Source organism: Desmodus rotundus, chromosome 6, assembly GCF_022682495.2.
Source record: "Desmodus rotundus isolate HL8 chromosome 6, HLdesRot8A.1, whole genome shotgun sequence".
Lineage (NCBI taxonomy): Eukaryota > Metazoa > Chordata > Mammalia > Chiroptera > Phyllostomidae > Desmodus > Desmodus rotundus.
The window spans coordinates 508362-526734 of NC_071392.1; the positions used below are offsets into that span (position 1 = coordinate 508362).

At 47.7% G+C, this 18373-nt stretch overlaps 1 protein-coding gene across 1 annotated transcript; it reads right to left on the reverse strand.

The window, feature by feature from the left end:
• Positions 1 to 8614: 8614 nt before the first annotated feature.
• On the reverse strand, positions 8615 to 17102 carry PURB (purine rich element binding protein B). The gene has a single exon (XM_053925939.2). The coding sequence runs from the start codon at positions 16907 to 16909 to the stop codon at positions 15983 to 15985; it is 927 nt and encodes a 308-aa protein (XP_053781914.1). The 5' UTR covers positions 16910 to 17102; the 3' UTR covers positions 8615 to 15982.
• Between the last annotated feature and the right edge of the window lie 1271 nt (positions 17103 to 18373).

Below are 18373 nucleotides of genomic sequence, written 5' to 3' on the forward strand. Positions count from 1 at the left end.
GGTGGCGGGCCTCCAGGAACGACAGCGGGCTTCGCCAATGGGATGAGACTGGAGGCGGTGGAGGTTTTCCCGCGCGTTCGCGGCACTGTCTCTGGCTTCTCAGAACTCTTTGGAAGAGAGCGGCCGTGGCGTCGCTTTTCCCCGCGGGTTTTCAGGCCCCCAGCCTTGTTACTGTAGCGGTACTCGCGTGGCGGAGGGCGCTGACGCCAGGCCCGCTGCTCTTCTGACCGCCTTCCCGCCGGCGTTAGATAGCTGTGGGGACGCCAGGCGAAAGGCTGAGGCGCTCCGAAGCGGCCGCTACCGCGTTGAGAGACGCACGGAGGGCCGGCGTGTCTGCTCACGGTTCCCGCAGGCCGACCGGGCGCCGGCTCCTCGGGTCGTGTCTCACCCGCTGCGGCCGCGAGCCGATCTGTGTTTTCACGGAGCTTTTCCCTGGCCGCGCCAGGCGGTCCAGAGTCGGGCGCACCTCCCACACGGAGGTCTCCAGGCTGACATTTTAGAAGTGTCGCCAAGTGTGAATGACCTTGTGACGGGAGGAAAGGTAACGAGTTGGAGGAGGCGAGGGCTGAGGTGAGAAGGGAGGTCGGGGAACCGGAGGCGTGGGGCGAAATCTAGAGGGAGACTGAGGTGTTAACGGACCTGCCGAGCCAGTGGCCTCGGCGGCGAAGCGGTGTGAGCGGCCCCGCCCGTGGGCAGGTGTCGGCCGACGCGCGCAGGGGATGTCACGGGTGGGGGCGGCGGCGGGGCCCCAGGAGGAACCCGTGCTGCGAGGCCCCTGAAGCCACGGCGTCGTGTCTCCTCGGCGCCTGCGTTCGCTTAGCCTTCGCCGTTTCCCGCTGGGGCAGGACCCCCTTTTCCCTTCAGTGCTCCCCGCGCTCGTCGTAGATGCAAATCTTAGTTTGCTTCCCCGAGCCCCCTCTTCGCTGGGACAAAATGCGAGTCCTGCGCGTGGCCTCCGCGCGTTTCACTGCCCGGGCTTCGGCCTTCGCCGGAAACGAGCCCCTCTCCGTTGCCCGCCGGCTGGCTTTTCATCCCCCCTCCGTGGCCTTCCCGACGTCCTCGCTGGTGACGCCCGCGACGGGCCCTCGCAGCTGCCCGCGTGGGGGGTGTCGGCCTCCCTCGGGCGGACGGGAGCCGGGTGCCGTGGGCGTGCCCCGGCGGGCGACGGGGAGGAGCACGCCCGTTTCGTGCGGCGCTGGGACGGCTGGAGGCCGCACCGCCTCCCCGGCGAGGCTGGGCCTGGGCGAGTGCTCCGTGTCCCGGGCTTGTCCGCCCCTGCGCGGCAGGTGGGGATGACGGTGAGGAAGTCCGTGGCTGAGGTCTGATGGACTCGCAGTCGGGTTGAGATAAACGCTTTCGTCGCGCACACGGCAGCCGCTTCACGGACGTGTGTGTCCAAGGGTGGAGAGGTGGACTGAAGCCCGCAGACGGAAGGAGCGTGGGTGGAACACTTCGGGCCTCTAGGCAGGAACTGTCGCCCGCGCGTGCTAGTGAGAAGGGTCTAGTCTGCAGCGAGCTGGGCATTCGAGGAAGGCGCTGTGAGCTCCGGAGAGACGCCTACTCGCGGGGTTTGGTTGTGCGCACTCGGGCAGCAGCTCGGCCCGCTTCCACCCGGTTAGTGAGTGCGCCCCGGCCCAGCAGCGACAGCCTCACCTGGGACCGGCGGGGAATGCAGGTTCGACCCCAGACCCACCCCTGCTGGGGCGGAGACCGCGGGTGCACTCGAGTCCGAGAACCACTGGTACCGAGTCAGCTGGGTTGCGCGGTTCTGAAGACCCTTTCAGGACAGAGGCAGAAAAATCGCTGAGCTCCTGAGCGCGCTGACTGGTCGCGGATCAGTGCAGGCCGACGCTGTCCTCCCACCAATTGGGCTTGGCCCGAAGGAGCCACCTGGTCCGTGGTTACCCCCCTTTTCAGGGGCCTCGAACCTCCAGAGACTGACTGGGGCGCCCTTCGCCTTAAACTGGGGCAAATGAAGGGCCGTTCCAGCTCCAGCTTCTCCTGCGTGACAGTGCATCACAGATCGGTCCCTCCGCTTCGCCCTGCTCCCTTCACTCCCTCAGCGATGCTGCCAAGAGCGTTGCACAGCAGCTTCTGGAAGGCAGCCCCTGGGTTAGAGCCGTTCCTGGGCTCAGTCAAGTTTAGAGGGAGCAGTGTATTCACACGCAAAATTTTCAAGGAACAAAGCACTTGCATTTACAGTAGCACTTGAAGAATAAAGTACTTGGGAACAAATTTCACAAAAGAGTCACAAGGCTTAGACTCTTAAAACCACTAAACTGTTGAAAAAAACCAAAGATTTAGGAGAATCCCAACTTTCTTCTTTGCAGACACTGACAAGACCATCCTCAAATTCATATGGAAATGTGAGAGAACCAGAATAGCCAAAATAATCTTGAAAAATGACGTTGGAAGAGGCACACTTCAAAATTGACTAGTTACAGTGGTCAAGCTGGCGCAAGGACACAGCCCAGTGGAGCAGGTTAGGGCCCTGTGGTCCCGGGGTTTGACGGGGGTGTCCAGGGAGTCAGCCAGGGCCCTGGCTGGGTAGCCCAGGTGGTGCGTGTGGTCCTGACACCCCGAGGCCTTAGGTGAGATCCCGGGTCAGGACACACATGAGAGTCAGCCAGTGGGTGCGTAATTTAGGGACCAGCAAGGCACTGTTTCCATCTTTTTCAAAGCAGTAAATAAAATTACTTTAAAAAAGAAAATTCAGTGAGGAAAGCACAGTCTGTTCAAGTGGTGCTGGAATTTCTCCTTAAAGAGAATTTGCTTTCTTTTACTCATTTACACAGAAACTGGATTGTCAGGAAATGAGTTGACATGCTGAAGTGCTCCCCCAGAAACCTCCAAAGACTGTGTAGTTACAGTGTAGAATCACTGCAACGAATCCCCCCAAATCTTCCGCACACTTATTTCCGTCGCAGGTCGACAGAGAAACCTTGAGCTGATAAAGGTCTGGGAGAGCTCACTAGCTGTGACCGAAAGAGCTTGCAGTCCGCACCAGGAGAGGCCCGGGTGGGATGAGGAGCAGACAGACAGGTCCCACTACCCTGATGACTCACTTGCCTGAGTGATGTCGCCAGCTGGGTTCCCCTGCGGGAAAACTGGCAGCTGCGGGACTAGGACATTCCACATCGCTGACAGCGACTTTCCCTCCCTCGGAAGACTGTTTTCTGCCATTCTTCCTGAGGACCTAACATGCTTTCTCTTCGTACATTATTCACGCTAAAGGTGGGGACCCTACCTTTATGTTCTGAACTATGCATTACAGGGGACACCGTATAGGAGCCGTATATTCATAAAGGCTCTTTCTGAATTCTAAGCTAAAGCTTCACAGTCACGCAGCAAGATGCAGGCAGGGTCAGAACTTCTCTTTATACACAGAGAGCACACAGTGTCAGCCACATAGTGTATCCTAAACAACAGCAGCGTGTTTTCTTATCCCTAAACAACAGCTCTGAAACACAAAAGCTAAGGGCACCTGATCTCTGTGCCCAGCGGAGTAAATTCTCAGTAGAGAATCACTTCACTTAATGACTTAATTTTAAATGCAAGTTGTTTACCGAAAGGGAAGTACAGAGTAAAACTGATATATGAAGCATAAATAGCAAAATGTCCCATTTATCAGAAATCATGAAGTAAGGACATTTTTCTCTAAATTCCAGAGGCCCAAGAGTTTTTGTTTTGCAACTAGAGAAGATGTGCCTGTGCCTGAATGAATGGAATCTAAAATAATGAATTAAATTCCTTTTTAATTCAACTGTTAAATTACATAACAGCTGTCGACTTTGTGGTATAGTTAATAATAAGATGTATATTAGAAAATGGCCCTGACTGGTGTGGCTCAGTGGACTGAGCACTGGCCTGCGAACCAAAAGGCTCCTGGTTCGATTCCCAGTCAGCGCACAGGCCTGGGCTGTGGTCCAGGTCCCCAGCTGGGGCTGTGCAAGAGGCAGCCACACATGGATGTTTCTCCCCCTCTCTCCCTCTCACCCCATCTTCCTCTAAAAATAAACAAATAAAATCTTAAAAAAGAAAATGCCACAGGGAATAGCTGTCAACGTACGTAACATGAATTCTTCGTCATTTAACCTGTTTAGCTAATACAGATTTTTCAGTATATACACAAGTGTGATGGCTACTTAAGTGTTGAGATTTTTTAAATTATCAAAAGTTTTTAAAAGACTGAATGCTAGATTATTTAACAGAAGTTACCTTTAAGGAGTGGGCTTGGAGAAGGAGCACGTTCGTTTTGTTTTTTTATGGTGATTCTCTACTGTTCACATTTGCTAAAATGAGTGTGCATTAATTTTTAAAATAAAAGAAAGTTTGGTGATTATAACTGCCAAAAAAGATGCTCACCAATTATGAAGGGCACTGGGGAAATAGGCAAAAGACATGACAGTTTTGTGGGTGGGACAGTCTAAAGGTCCTTGGAGGGCTTCCTGGTAGGGTCCGCAAAGTGAGAGGGGGGTCCTGTGTGATGGTTGTGTATAGGCCAGTGCTGTACCCACAGGCTTCAGTGCACCCTCCCAACCTCTGTTCTGTAAGTGACCCCTGGGAATCCTGATGCAGTCGAATAAATGGATCACTGCTCATTTATTTCCTTTTTAAAGATGTTATTTATTTTTAGAGAGAGGGGAAGGGAGGGAGAAAGAGAGGGAGAGGAACATTGATGTGAGAGAAAAACATTGCTCAGTTGCCTCTATGCCCCTAACTGGGGACCTGGCTTGCAACCCAGGCATGTGCCCTGACTGGGAGTCGAACCAGTGACCTTTTAGTTTGCAGGCCAGCACTCAATCCACTGAGCCACACCAGCCAGGGCTAACTTTGCTATTTCTTGATTTGATACCTAGGATGGGGAAAATATAAAATCGCATGAAAAGGACTATTTTCAGGGCCTCGTGGTTCCATGTCACTGATGTCATATTGAGTCTTGTGTGGTTCTAGTCCCCTCCTGCAATGATCTGACAAGGGAAATCTGATTGTAACTTACAGAGGGTACCACAGGTACTTACGATTGACATGGGTGTCCCAAGATGTTCACTCTGATAGAAGACTAGCATTTGATTTCTTGGTCGATGATACACATGAATCAAATCAGTATGTTGTGTGTTTTTTTTTAACACTAGGGAAATATATTTATTTTGTTCTCAGATACCACATCCTGAAAACACTAATGGGTGCAACCCTCATTTAAGTCTGAAGGACGACAGCCTTTCTGCAGAGCTTTGTGGATCTGTGTAGGAGGGTCTTAGCAAAGGAGTGTTGTCCTTTCTGTGCCAGTGGCGTGTAGCAGATCGGAGAACTGGTTGAGACGTGTGTTCACGCTTTACAGCAGCCAGTTTCAAAACCTGAATTGGGCCCACTGAGAGGTCTATGTTAAGTATCACAGAAGTTGAGAAGTTATATTTTGCATGGGGAGTATCTTTTTTTTTTTAATTCTCACCTAAGGACATTTTTTTCATTGCTTTCAGAGAGAGAGGAAGGGAGAGAGGAAAAGCATCGATTGGCTGTGTCTTGTACGCTCCCGGATAGGGAATCCTAAGTGCCTGGACTGTGGACCGCATGCAGCCAGACTGGGGATGGAACCTGCCACCGAGGTATGTGCCCTGACCGAGAATCAAACCCACAACCTTTCGATTATGGGACTACGCTCCAACCGAGCCACCCTGGCCAGAGTAGAAGTATCTTTTTTTATACTTTTGATGGTGCTGTCTCTTGTAAGCAGTAGAAGCCTGGGTCAGGAGTGAGGTTGCGAATAAATTCTCTATTGCTTGGATTGAGGTCTGGTTATTGGCTAGGGAGATTGGTTCACTCAGGTTCACATTAGGAACCTGTTTGTCACCTCTCTCAAGGGAAGTGTGGGCAAGGAGAAGGAACACCTACTGGACCTGGCCAATGTCCAGCACTAGTGTTCACTAGCTGCAAGAGGTTGAGGCATACGCTCAGTGATGGAGCCTCACGCCTCCCAGGTCCTAACTGCACGGTCAGTGATGCCAGAGGAAAAATGGAAAGAACACAGACCAGGCTCAGCGAATTCTCCCACTCCTCCCTTCCTCTGTCTACCCACCTCCTCCCTGGGGTTTGTGGCAGTGGTTTCTTAGGCTTTGAGATTCACAGAAGTGTTTTACTGAGAGGGGTGATCGGTAGCAAATTTGAGCTGCAACCCATCTTAGTCTGGAGACCAAGGTAAACATGAACCAGAACATTTGAACCCTAAGAATGCTCTAGTCCACTGTACCTTAGTTCCTCCTAATTCTATTATTTTACCTCCTGACCCACTAAACTAATAAGTTCCATCTGGACCGTATCTTCCACGCCTAGCACAATACCTGGTGCATAAAGAACCGAATGAATGAATTTGCAAATGATCTGACCTCACAGCTGTTATTTAAGAGATTTCAGTGCTGACCACCAGGTGGCTCTTGTCTCCCTAAGTCCCAATCACTTCTCCAGGAAACCAGACACTGTTGTAGGACCTTAAGGATTTTTGTGTTAAAGATACTTGCCCAGAGTCACGGTTAGTTTATGGCAGAGTCAAGACAGAACCAAACTCAGAAAATACCAAAACTCAGAAGTCATACCCCTATTCCTTGAGGCCTTGGCTTCAAATGAGCTCTTCAGGCTGTAGCCTTGCTGCATCCAGAACTCACATAGAGCTGCAAACCCCATCAGGGCTATGGCAGAACCAGTGCACCAGGGTGAATGCTTCCTGAGGCCTCAGTCAGTTGGTGACACTGAGTTAGTTTCCTAGAACGTCTGTGATTTCTGCAGTGAGGCTCGAAGTGGGGTCCTTGACCAGCAGCATGTCACCTTGGAACTTGCTAGAAATGCAGCTTCTCAGGCTCCACCCAGACCAGCTGAACCAGTAGTGCAGGAACTGGTGTTTAAGAAGCCTTTCGAGTGACTGATGCTAAAGAATCCTATGTGTGAGGAAAGACCCCTGGTGAGGGCACTGCTGACACAAGGCTCCACGATTCCATTTGCAAACTTTTCTCAAAAGTAGCGACTTTGGGGTTTAAGTGGTGGTGTGGGCAATTTCAGCAGGTTAAGCCCATGTGTTGGAGTCCTCTGTGATCCTGCATTTCTTCTGGTTTTCTCTAGCAGATTCCTAGCCCTCCATCCCCTTCTCTTCCTGATACCACAAGATCCCATAGCCTCTCACCCCAGACACAGAGGAGAGCCTAACAAGGCAAAACAAAACACTCTATGTCCCAAAGATTTGGTCCAGTTGGGCAGGGCGATGCCTGGGCATCAGCATTCAAGGCTCTCCAAGTACTTTTACAGCCAGCATTGAGAACCACTGCCGTTTTGTGTGTGTGGGTGTTGGTGGTGGTGGTGGGAGTAATTATTTTAGAGCTTCTACCGTAGAGAAAACATGGGACGAACTAAAGGATTAATAAGCTTAGTTTTCTCTTCCCAGGCTGGTGTGGCTCAGTGCATGGAGGGTGGGCCTTTTGATTCCCAGTCAGGGCATGTGCCTGGGTTTGGGGGCCAGGCCCCCAGTAGAGGGCGCATGAGAGGCAACCACACATTGATGTTTCTTCCCCTCACTTTCTCCTTCCCCTCTAAAAATAAATAAAATCTTAAAAATAAACAAAAACCCTCAAAAAAAAAAAAATCTTGGTCTTCTTCAATTCCATCCCCAGTCTTCAGAAAGGCATACTTTTTATATCCCAGCCTACTTCATTGGCACTCAGAGGGTGATCCAGACCCCCCAAGAGATCCCCCCCAAATCTCAGGGAGTCCAGAAGTCAAAACCATTTTCCTAACATTGTTCCTGACCTTGTTCATGTTCGTTCTCTTGCAAGTTTAGTGTTGTCTGGAGGCTAAGTGATGTGATGTCATTGCTGATAGTGAATGGAACATACACTTATTTTTGTCTTAAAAATGGCTCAATTCCTGCCCTGGCCAGGTGGCTCAGTGGGTTGGAGCACGGTCCAGTACACCAAGGCTGTGGGATTGATCTTCGGTCAGGGCATACACCTATTAGGTGGTAGTCTGATCCTTGGTCCCAGCTCACATGGGAGGCGACTGAGTGATGTTTCTCTCTCCGAAACAAAAAAACCCAAACATATCCTTGGATGAGGACTTTTTATAAAAGGTTCAACTTCTTATGTATTAGGTATCCATTATTACAGCCCTGAAACATAAAAAGCTCCTGGAGATTCCTCAGTAAGTTTTGAGTATAAAGGGGCTTCGGAGATGAAAAACATTGGAACTATGGCTGGGATCTATGGATGTAACAACTCTACTTTTTCATTAATATTCGCATAAGGCTGGCCTAGTCTCCTCCGTAAGAAGTCAGCTACAGCGATACACAGTGAGGGAAGTTTCTTTACGCCCACCGGGAACCATAGTGCCCAAAAGCCAGTAGAGAAGAGGTCAGGGGAAGTGGACCACACTATGTGCAACTGTGACTCCACAGATCGCTTGCCAACTAGAAAAGGGTTATGGGAACTCGGGCAGCTGGGACATGCAGTGGCTTGCAAGTCACTTCAGTGGGAACTCGCCCAGCTCCAGACCCATTTATGAGCCCCAGCAGATGGTACGGGGCATGTCCCTCCCAGTCACCAGGTAACTCCTCAGAGACACCAGCACAAGACTGTCACTTTTCCGCATACTTTATTTGTTACAAACATACAATTTTTTAAATATAGACTGTAAAACTCCATTTGCAAAAGTCTGCTATTGTAAGGAGTACACACCAGCAGTAAGGATTCTTAAACATGTTTCTCTATGAGTTTTTCTGTCAGTTTTGCTAGTTAGTGGTAATTACGGGACCCGCCATTTTAGAGACCTGTCTGAAGCTTCTGGCTGTGTTCACATCACTCTTCCGAAGCAGCCCTGCTCATCTAGACATTGACCGCAACCTGAGCTTCGACCTCCAGGCAGTGAGATCGACAGCCCATCTGGACTCTGCTTTTGAACGGTTTCCAGGAGTATGGGTTCTGAATGGGTACTGCACTTCACGGATTTGTCTGAATTGCCCATGCAGCTGTTTGTTAAAGTGCATTCTTCTTTTAAAAAATAAGAGGAATAATCTTTACTCTTTAACCAAGGTACTTAAAAAATGAACTTTTTGGTCTCTCAGCAGATATTCCCAAATTGATCCTATCACTACAAATTTTAGTGTTCTATTTACAAATATTTATAGGGTTACAGGTGGAGGGGTCCTTATAAAATTAAAGGTGCGGCTTCTCTGGAAGCATCAGTCAGTCCTACAAACTCACATATAAGAACACACTTGGTTTACAATGCACAGCATGTGGGTATTTACACAGACTGAAGACACCCCAAGCCCCTTTCAAAGTAACTTCCAACCTAAAGTCTAGTTGTACATCTATTTAGATCAGGAAGCTCTGTCTCCTGCTGTCAAGATTTGGTTTTACTTCATTCAAATGATGCCTGTGGATTCTCTACCGGCAGGACATCAGCCTCACTTTGGAGTGAAGAATCTAGTCTAAGGAAGCCCTGGTAGATGACTGGAAATATCTCAGAAGACAAATGGACTTTTAAAAATGATCATGGAAAAACACCTGCGTGAAGGTACAAAAGGAAGCAAGAATCTCTACTAATTTCCCTAGGACTTCAGGAAAAAGAAACCCAAATACAATTATGCAAATATTGAAAATAATTGAAAAAACTCAAATACACTCTGCTTGTTACCGTAATAGGCAAAACTGTCCACTCTTTACAAGTATGCTCGCTCTGATTTAAAATGCTTCTGCACCTGCCCAATCTCCTAACTTCTAGGAATCCAGCGCTTCGACACGCCGAGGGGACACGTGGGCTGGGAGAAAAGGTCTATGTCTCACATCTGAAGACTTGAAAATAAAACTCCCAAATTCCTACACAAGTGCTTAGTGATAATTTTTTTTCAGTTTTCTTAGGATTCTTCCTGCAGTTACAGCTTTCCTGTTATTGCTTTCCCTGAAAAAGCAATTTTAAAAGGGCAAATACACTACTTGCCCTGTTATTTCCAAATACGAAGATTTTTTTTCAATCAGCCTGATCCTGTGACACAGGAGAAGACTGGGGACAAAAGTTGCCTTTCAGGAATAATGACGGGTGGTCTAAATCAATTTTCTTCAAAGAGCCATTAAAATTACTGAAGGTAGGATAAAAAAACGACAAATTTGTGTCTTGCAACATAATAGTGGACAAGGAACAGCATTTTCTCTAACATTGAATCCACATTTCATCATACTAAAGACATAACAAGTCCTGCCTTGTCCATGTCAGTGGGATACTTTACATAGAACATAGGAAAAATGACTCAAAATCTCATGTTAATTACAAGTACAGTAATTCTCTTTTATCAAAGTTTTTTTTACTGTGGGGGAAATGGTAACATTTTGGTATCAAATAAAGCTCTGTCCTCCCTTTATCAGAAGTCCTACTGAGCAGTGAAACTACCCACCTAGCATTTCCTGCTGTTCTATCGTGGCTTTGCCCGTCCCAACTGGCATGTCTAATTTAAGAGGGGAGCAAGATTGTGAATAAAGGTGATTACATTGATGACGCCTCCCCTATTTATTAGGAAATATAAAATACATTCATAAAGGTCTTACTTGGATACGAGGTACAGACACCAACTGAAATTACCTTGTATAGTAAGTCTTCAAGATGCAATTTTATTATTTTTTCATTTTCCAAATTTAATTTTCGGTGCTGACAACTGGACCACATTTGTTGAAATGAGAATCTATTAAATTTATCAGTAATGAAACCAAGTTTTAAGACTGAGGGCTGGGAACAGTGACTTTAAACAGCAAAGTTCGCTGTGTCAGAACTCACCATTCAATTCTCTCTCTCAACACCTCTGGGGTCTAACATTTGAAAATGACAGATTTTAAGATTAAAATGGGAAATGAAGTTATAAATTTGCCATTTCTACCTTATATGTGGAATTTCAAACAGGGCATCAACAGTAATTTTTTTTTTGTCTGTATTTTTCTTAAGGTAAATGTTTTTTTTTTTTCTTTTTTACAAACTATCTCCTCCCTCCCCCAGCCCCACCCACACACCCACTACTCAGCTTATTCTATGGGAATAGTAACTGTTAAGGAAGACATCTAACTGATTTACAGTACTCTAAAACTAACCCTGAAAACTGAGTCTCATTCATTTACTATAACTTCAGTGCTATTGTTGACAAAAAAAGTTACCTTAAGGCTCAAGGGAAAGTAACTTATAAACTGTGAATGCAGCATTGTTCACTGTCTCATCCATTGGAAGCTAGCAAAATGCATTCTTGATCAGTAATACAAACCTAATATTAACAAAGATTTACTCTTCATACACAGAGTGAGAATACTACTCATAAGCAGATTATCTAGGGGAGCCTGAGAAACCATGATCCACATCACACACAGATTCCACGTATTTCATGATCAAAAAGTGCTTTATCTTGAAAAATATGTCAGGGTTAAAATGGCAATATACAATGTAAAATCACACTTTCTCAAGTGAAGTACAAAATGGAAAAGGAGCAAAACAATGGGAGGCTCTGCTCTCTGAACAGGCCTTACGCACATGACTTTTAGGTGTGCTAAATAAAATTGTTTTTTAAGAGTTAACAGTGGGATTTTAACCACTATATATATATTCTAAAACCTGAGATTGGACATCAAAGCAGTCAACTTTGTACTTATCAGAGCAATTCTGATACTTCCTAAAAATAGAAGACAACTCAATTGAATTAGTAACTCCAGGGTCAAAACCATTAAATTTCCCGAATCAAAAAGGAGGCCAACAACAAACACATTAGGTACGTAGAGTGCTGCAGAACGACTCTTGGCAAACGAGTCATTTTTTACATCAGCAAAAAGTCACTTCTCTCCTTCCCCTTCTCACCGATCAAGGCCACACTATTTTCAAATGAATATCTACTGAGAGATCAGTTGTGCATTGGACAAAGTACCGTAATTGGGTTAAAATGAAAACAAAATTTACAGTGAAGAATACTTATGTGCATAGCTTACACACTCGAGCTTCTCAATTTCATCCACCTCCAGGCAAGGCAGACCTAAGTGAATTGTCACTTTCAATACCTTGTGTGTATCACTGTAAAGCCAGTCAAGGTCATACTAACAAAGCATCCTCAGCAACTAGAGTGCCTGAAGTGTGCAGCCATTTACAGACCACTCAATATGAGGGCATTATTATAACCAGCCTCTTCTGCCCACAACCCTGCATTTTCAGATAAGACAGGATAATTGTTTTGTTTTGAGAAAACTGAAGCTTGAATCTCTTAAAAGACCTGCAATTTACTGCAAAGTGATCGAGAGGTAGCAAAGGAAGCAGGCTAATGGCTGCCTGCACGAGGGCCTCTCCATCATTCTGCAGGAAGTATTATGGAAAGTGACTTGACAAACAGCTGTGTCTGCATCACAGCTACAGTCATCTGCACCACCTACAAGCGCCCACAGTGGCATAGGGTGTCTGGGTTTGGTTTGGTTTCTGCTTTGATTTTTGGTGCCATCCCGATTTGCACTCCGCCCCGTGCAGCACACGCACTGACATCCTCTGCTGACCGGAACCTCGGCTCTGCGCCAGCGATAGGTGGGGACAACAGAAACCGAAGGCAGTTGTGGGATCTTGTCAGTTTTCTGCTTTCAATTCTGTTCCTAAAATTGTGGACTTCCCACTTCTGTAACTGCAGTAGTTTGAGAAACAAATGTTCTACCAATTATCGGAAAAGAAATTTTACTTCCCTACTTCTCAGGAGTAGGATGATTTTGAACATGTTATTAGCTGGGATATTTGCCAAAGCCAAAAAGAGCCCTAAATCACTGGTGGCTGAAAACATTTTCTGCCTCGATTTAACACAGATTGTTTCTTTTAATAAGCAGTATCTGAAAGACAGCCCGTTACACCGCCTTGTTTAACAGACGACACGTTGAAAGTGTAGTCTCTGTGCTTTGCAGATTTCTGTTGTCCCTCGTGACTGGAATGAGGATCAGTGAGATGCTACAATCAATCCACATCCTTCTGTAACCTTCCTGCAGTGGGAAGAGAGGCCATCAACCACCCCTGCAGGAGAACAAACCTTTGAGATTGGTTAAGACTTAAAACCCACCACTATGACATTTACCACTTAATCTTACATAGGCAGGTCAAAATTTTAATATAAATTACTTTTCCAACACATAGCTTATGCATTCTTTGCTCCTTTTTTTGGAGGATTCTCAAATTGATATCTAAAGATTTACATATGATATATTACTGTTACATGGTCTAATGACTAAGAAAACTTCTCTGGTAACCAAAGCTGACTCCATATATGGTAGTGCTCTTGGCATATACTCCATATGCCTCAGACCACTTCCACATTCTTTCTATTCAGCTAATTATAGCTTAGTAGCCACTGGTGAGGATTGTGAAGACCCTGTCATTTCTACAGAATAGAAAGGCAAGGCTAGTTACTGCAATTCAGCCAACAAAAAGAACAGAAAAAAGAATAAACCAACTCCTTAAAAAGGAGAGGTACCGCACCTTTGCAAAATTGAACTGGCTCAACTGCAGCTGAGCAACAGAACCACCACTGAAGCAAGAAAACAAGTTGGTCTATACAGGAATTGTACATGGTTTGAAAATGAGAACGTCAGAGCAATAACTAATAGCTGCAATCTTAATTTTCATTGCTGCCTCAGAATGGGAAACTTAAACAGTTTCTGCAAACCTAATGCTAGTTTCTCAGCTCCTTTACTAAAACTATTTAGGGATTTGTTCTCCGCAGCAAAGAAATAAAACACTCAAAACACATAGTAAATACAGCAGGACACCATTGAAAACAGCTGCCTTGTAGTACAAAATACAGTACAAGTGTACGGATGTCGTTAAAACATCAGAAATACTATTGCTCCCATACAATTTAGGAAACATTCTTTGCAACGGAGAAAAATTCTTTAAAAAGAAAAGCTTTAAAAAATCTGTTTAAAAAGTCTACTGTGGATGACGAGAGTAGAGAAATTCTCCGAAAAGGGCACCAATGTTTGCGGCTGTTCTGTTATTTTAAAATCTAAGATTAACAATATTCTGAATCACAGTCTGATTTTTTTTAAAAAGCCTAATTTTATATACATGACTATTTCCCTCCCTCTCAGCCACGATGAATGAAAATGACCTTTTTGTATATCACTTATTTCCCAATAAATACAAAAAGATTGTATATATTGAATAATACCAAAATAATAAAAAGGGTACACAATAAATTAAAAGGCAGCTCAAATAAAGGGCAGTCATGCAGTTAAAAAAAAACAAACAAACACTAAGACTGTGGAGGTGGGGTTACTTGCCTCCTGGTTGAGGTGTCGCACCAAGCCTACCTGAAAAACTTTGGAAAGAACATAGCCCCCATTCAATTCAAAGTTACCTAGGTCCATGACATTCCCAGAAATACCTTTCGATAGGGTGGGATTAACTTGATTAGTAAAAACCATTTCTACTGAAAATCCATTTAAAATATAGAAGAGGCGATCCTTGAAAACCCCAACTTTTATTCTTGAAAGACAGCTGGATAAACTAGCAAAAGCCAGTTTTTGTTGAAATTTCAAGATGGTATAAAAATGCTTCCAGGATATAGTCAGCACATTATGTTCGACTCCATTCAGGTGGATTTCTGCTTCCCAAGGGCACGCTGCTTGCTTGAATCACACATGCATCGTCTGCCAACTTTGATTGTGAGGTACTGACACAATGGATCAAGTTTTTAAAATTTTATTTAAAAAGAATAAATGATGCTGGAATTCTGGACCTGAGGATCTTTAGTATTTGAACAAATCCACAGATTAAACTGAAGGTAGAGGAAGACTTCAGTTTTGGTAATTTCCAACTCTTCTGAGACATGTATTTCATTAAAGCTCAGGCTTGTAGCCACACTATTCCTTTTTCAAGTTTTATGGTTTAAAATCCAGCCAATCAATGGCCGAAACAGCCGAATTAGCCACAATTCACTGGCTCACATGGTGGAGCCACAGGGATCTGGCTCTCATTCATACCTAAGCCATTTCTTGGTAATGATCTCCATGTTTGAGAGATCAGGGGAAGAACTTTAGTGAGCAGCAACCAATCCACTCAAACAGTTTTTTCCTTGTGCTTTATGCCTAATTTTTTCTTGTGCCTATCTCAGCAACCCCCAATGTAAAACTGCTTTCACCTTCAAAAAGTTTGTCAACGTTTAAAATATTTTAGTAGCCAATTCTAGTTCAAGGATTGACATCTGAATCCATTTGCATCCTGCAAAACAATTCTGGGGGGGGAAAAAAAAAGATACTGGCCTTGGTCCAGGTATCATGAAAAACCATTTTAAGTAATATAGATCCAGTTTGTTTCTCTATTCCCAGGTGACTTCTTAAATTCACGTTCTGTTCTGCCCTGTCCACGATTATTTAGAGTTGCATTCCTCTTCATGAAACCTGTACCCTAAGACCTGGGTAACTGCAAAGGCCTCTCCCTTCTCAGGAATTCCATGAAAACCTAAACCCAAAATGCTGATTTCAATGGAAGTGAAGGGATAGACACTGCAACAGTGAGGTCTGGAAAGATCTTTAGTCCAGGTTCCCAAGTACAACACAAATTCAGCTGTTATCACGGGGTCTGGGTAAATCGGAAGTGCTCCTTTGGCCCACGCCGTTCTACGACCTATTCCCTAGACCCATCAGGGTTATCCTGATGGGTTTAGGAACCGCAGCTGGGAAAACACAGGAGCTGGGACTATTCTGCTCGGGTGAGGAGATGCTGTTGCCCTCTTTGCAGGTTGCTGTCAGCTCCTTGGAACTTCTTTACTCTAATTGTCCGTGACTGTTCTCTTATGGTCATTTCTTGTAATTAACTACATTATTTAAAATTTTGTCTCCCTGTGGGCCCCCCTTGCTCCCCCTGCACTAGCTCACTAGGAATGAGCGGGAAAGAGAGCTCTTTAGACGAGGGGATGGAGGTGGGTAGGAGGCCCATAGGGAAGCTGCGCGTTTCAATCCTCATCCACCTCTTCGCCCTCAGACTCGTCCCCGCCGCCGCTGCCCCCGCCGCGTCGCTCATAAAGCTTATCCCTCTGCCGCTCCTGGATCTCCTTCATCTCATCCGCATACCGGCAAAAGGCGCCCCCGAACTTGCCCCAGGCCTTGAAGGGAACGGTGATGGCGTTGCGGTAGGATGGCTTCACCTCACTCACGCGCAGGAACACCCCGTACTTGTTGCAGCCCACGTCGAAGAAGAAGCGCTTCGAGTCCACGGTGATGGAGGTGCCCTCTGGCAGCTCCCCGTATAGGCCGCCCCCGGGGCCCCCCGCGCCGCCACCTGGGCCGCCCGCCAGCTCGTCATCGTCGCCGCCGTAGTCGTCGATGAGCTTGGCCAGCGCGTCGCGGAACTCGATGAGGCCCTGCGCGGGCAGCGCGATGGTCTGGCCGCTCTGTAGGCCGCCGGGCGCGGGGCCGCCGCGCGTGACCGTCTGGCGGATGCGCAGGAAGCGGCCGCGCTGGTTCTCCTTGAGGTCCAGGTAGTACTTGCGGTTCTCGCGCACCAGGAACTCACTCTTCAGCGCGCGCCGCGGCCCGCCGCCCTCCTCGGCCGCCGCCGCAGCCGCCACCTGCTCGGGGCTACTGGGGCCCAGCTGCGCGTAGTGCTCGATGAAGTCGCCCAGGTAGTCGCGGAACTCGGCGGCCACGGCCATGGACAACGTGAGGCGGCTCTTGGAGCCGCCCGCGCCCACCTCGGCGATCTTGAGGAAGCGGCCCTTGGCGTTCTGCTTCACGTCCAGGTAGAAGCGCTTGTTCTGGATGTCCAGCCGCTTCGAGGCCAGCTCCTGCGTTTCCTGCTCGCCGCCGCCGCCGCGGGACGCGGGCTGGAAGCCGCCGGGCCCGACGCCGCCGCGCTCGCTGCCGCTGTCGCCGTCCGCCATCTTCTCGGCCGCCGCGCCCTGGCCGCCGCCGCCGCGCCCTGGCCGCCGCCCTCCGCCCGTCGCGCTCGCGCCCCTGCCCTCCGCCCTGCGGCTCGCTCTCCGGGGCCCCCCAGCCTCGCCGCCGTCCCGCTCACTCTCTCCGGCCGCTCATCGCCGGCCTCCGCCCCCCATCGCCCCCGCGCCCCGCCCCGCCACTTCCGTCCGGCCGGAGCCCGCTTCCGGCGCGCGCTCGCGTGACGCCACCCGCCACGCCCACAGGTCCTCGCGGCCGGAAAGACCGCGCGCAGCTGCGGAGAGGCGCAGAGAAATTACGTCACAGGGACGGGGCTGGTCGGAGGACGGGACTCGGGGCCCGGGGTCCGGGGCCCGGGGCGGAGGTGGCGAGGCTGGGGAGGGCGTGGGCACCGTCGCGGTGGCGGGGACGCTGCGTCATGTCTGTGGTAGTGGTTTCCCGTATGTGCCAAAACTCACTGAGTGTACCCTTTAAGTTATTGCATTTGTTGTAGTTGAATTTTATCCTCACGCAGTTACTACGGGTACTTGTAAGAAAGAGGCGTTCAAGGAGGGGGATGTTGCGGTCACGTGAACGAAAGCAAAACAAAGCCAGCCTGTTGGGACTGACGGAAAATAACCCACGGGAAATGGTTAGCGTAGTCCCTAAAGTATGGTGAGTGCGCCATAAACGTGGACTCACCTTCGGTTCGCACGATACCTCACAGAATGAATGCCTAGAATGTGCGTGAAAACGTCATGTCACCATAACGCAGGAAAACAGCGGCCCAGGCTAAACTAGGACATGCCGGGGATGCAGAGCTCAGGGAAGGGCGGCGCTTTCATCGACACCCGATGCACAGGCACTGACAACCATTTTCCGTGTTTACTCAAGAATTCATGTTTTGTGTGACACGTGCAAAACCAGGAATGGATTAAGGAAGTAAAAATCTGGCTTAAAAAATAAAGCCTGGCTTTCTATGGGAGGACAGTCACGAGTCCTGGGTCTGAATCCCATACCAGCCCTGTGATCTCAGGCAGTTGAGTAAGTGTGTTTCCCTCCTTGTTAAATGGGAATAATAGTACCTGCCTCCTGTGGTTGTTATAAGAATTAAATGTAATACAGTTTATGGCAAAGGGGTTAACAACCTACCCCGGGATCGGGATCTGGACGGCCCGGGGGAGGAGCTATCCCAAACAGTCAGCCTGGGCACAGCCCCTCCCCTTGGCTTCCTCTTCCCCTCTGCGAAAGGGGCTTCCTGCTTTTTCTCTAATCTTCTCCCACGTGGCTGGATACGGGTGCATGTACTGGATTGCAATCCTTTCTTTTTCTCAAGTAAATCGTTTTTGGTGATGGAATACCTAGTTGATTTTGGTTTTATAGTCAATAAATGAGGTAAAGCATATAAAACGCGTGACCTGACAGAGGAAGCTCTAAATATTAGTCACCCCTACTCCCGTTTCATAAAAAAC

Coding starts and splice junctions, on each gene's coding strand:
- PURB (XM_053925939.2), bottom strand. CDS start 16,909: ATGGCGGACGGCGACAGCGGCAGCGAGCGCGGCGGCGTCGGGCCCGGC.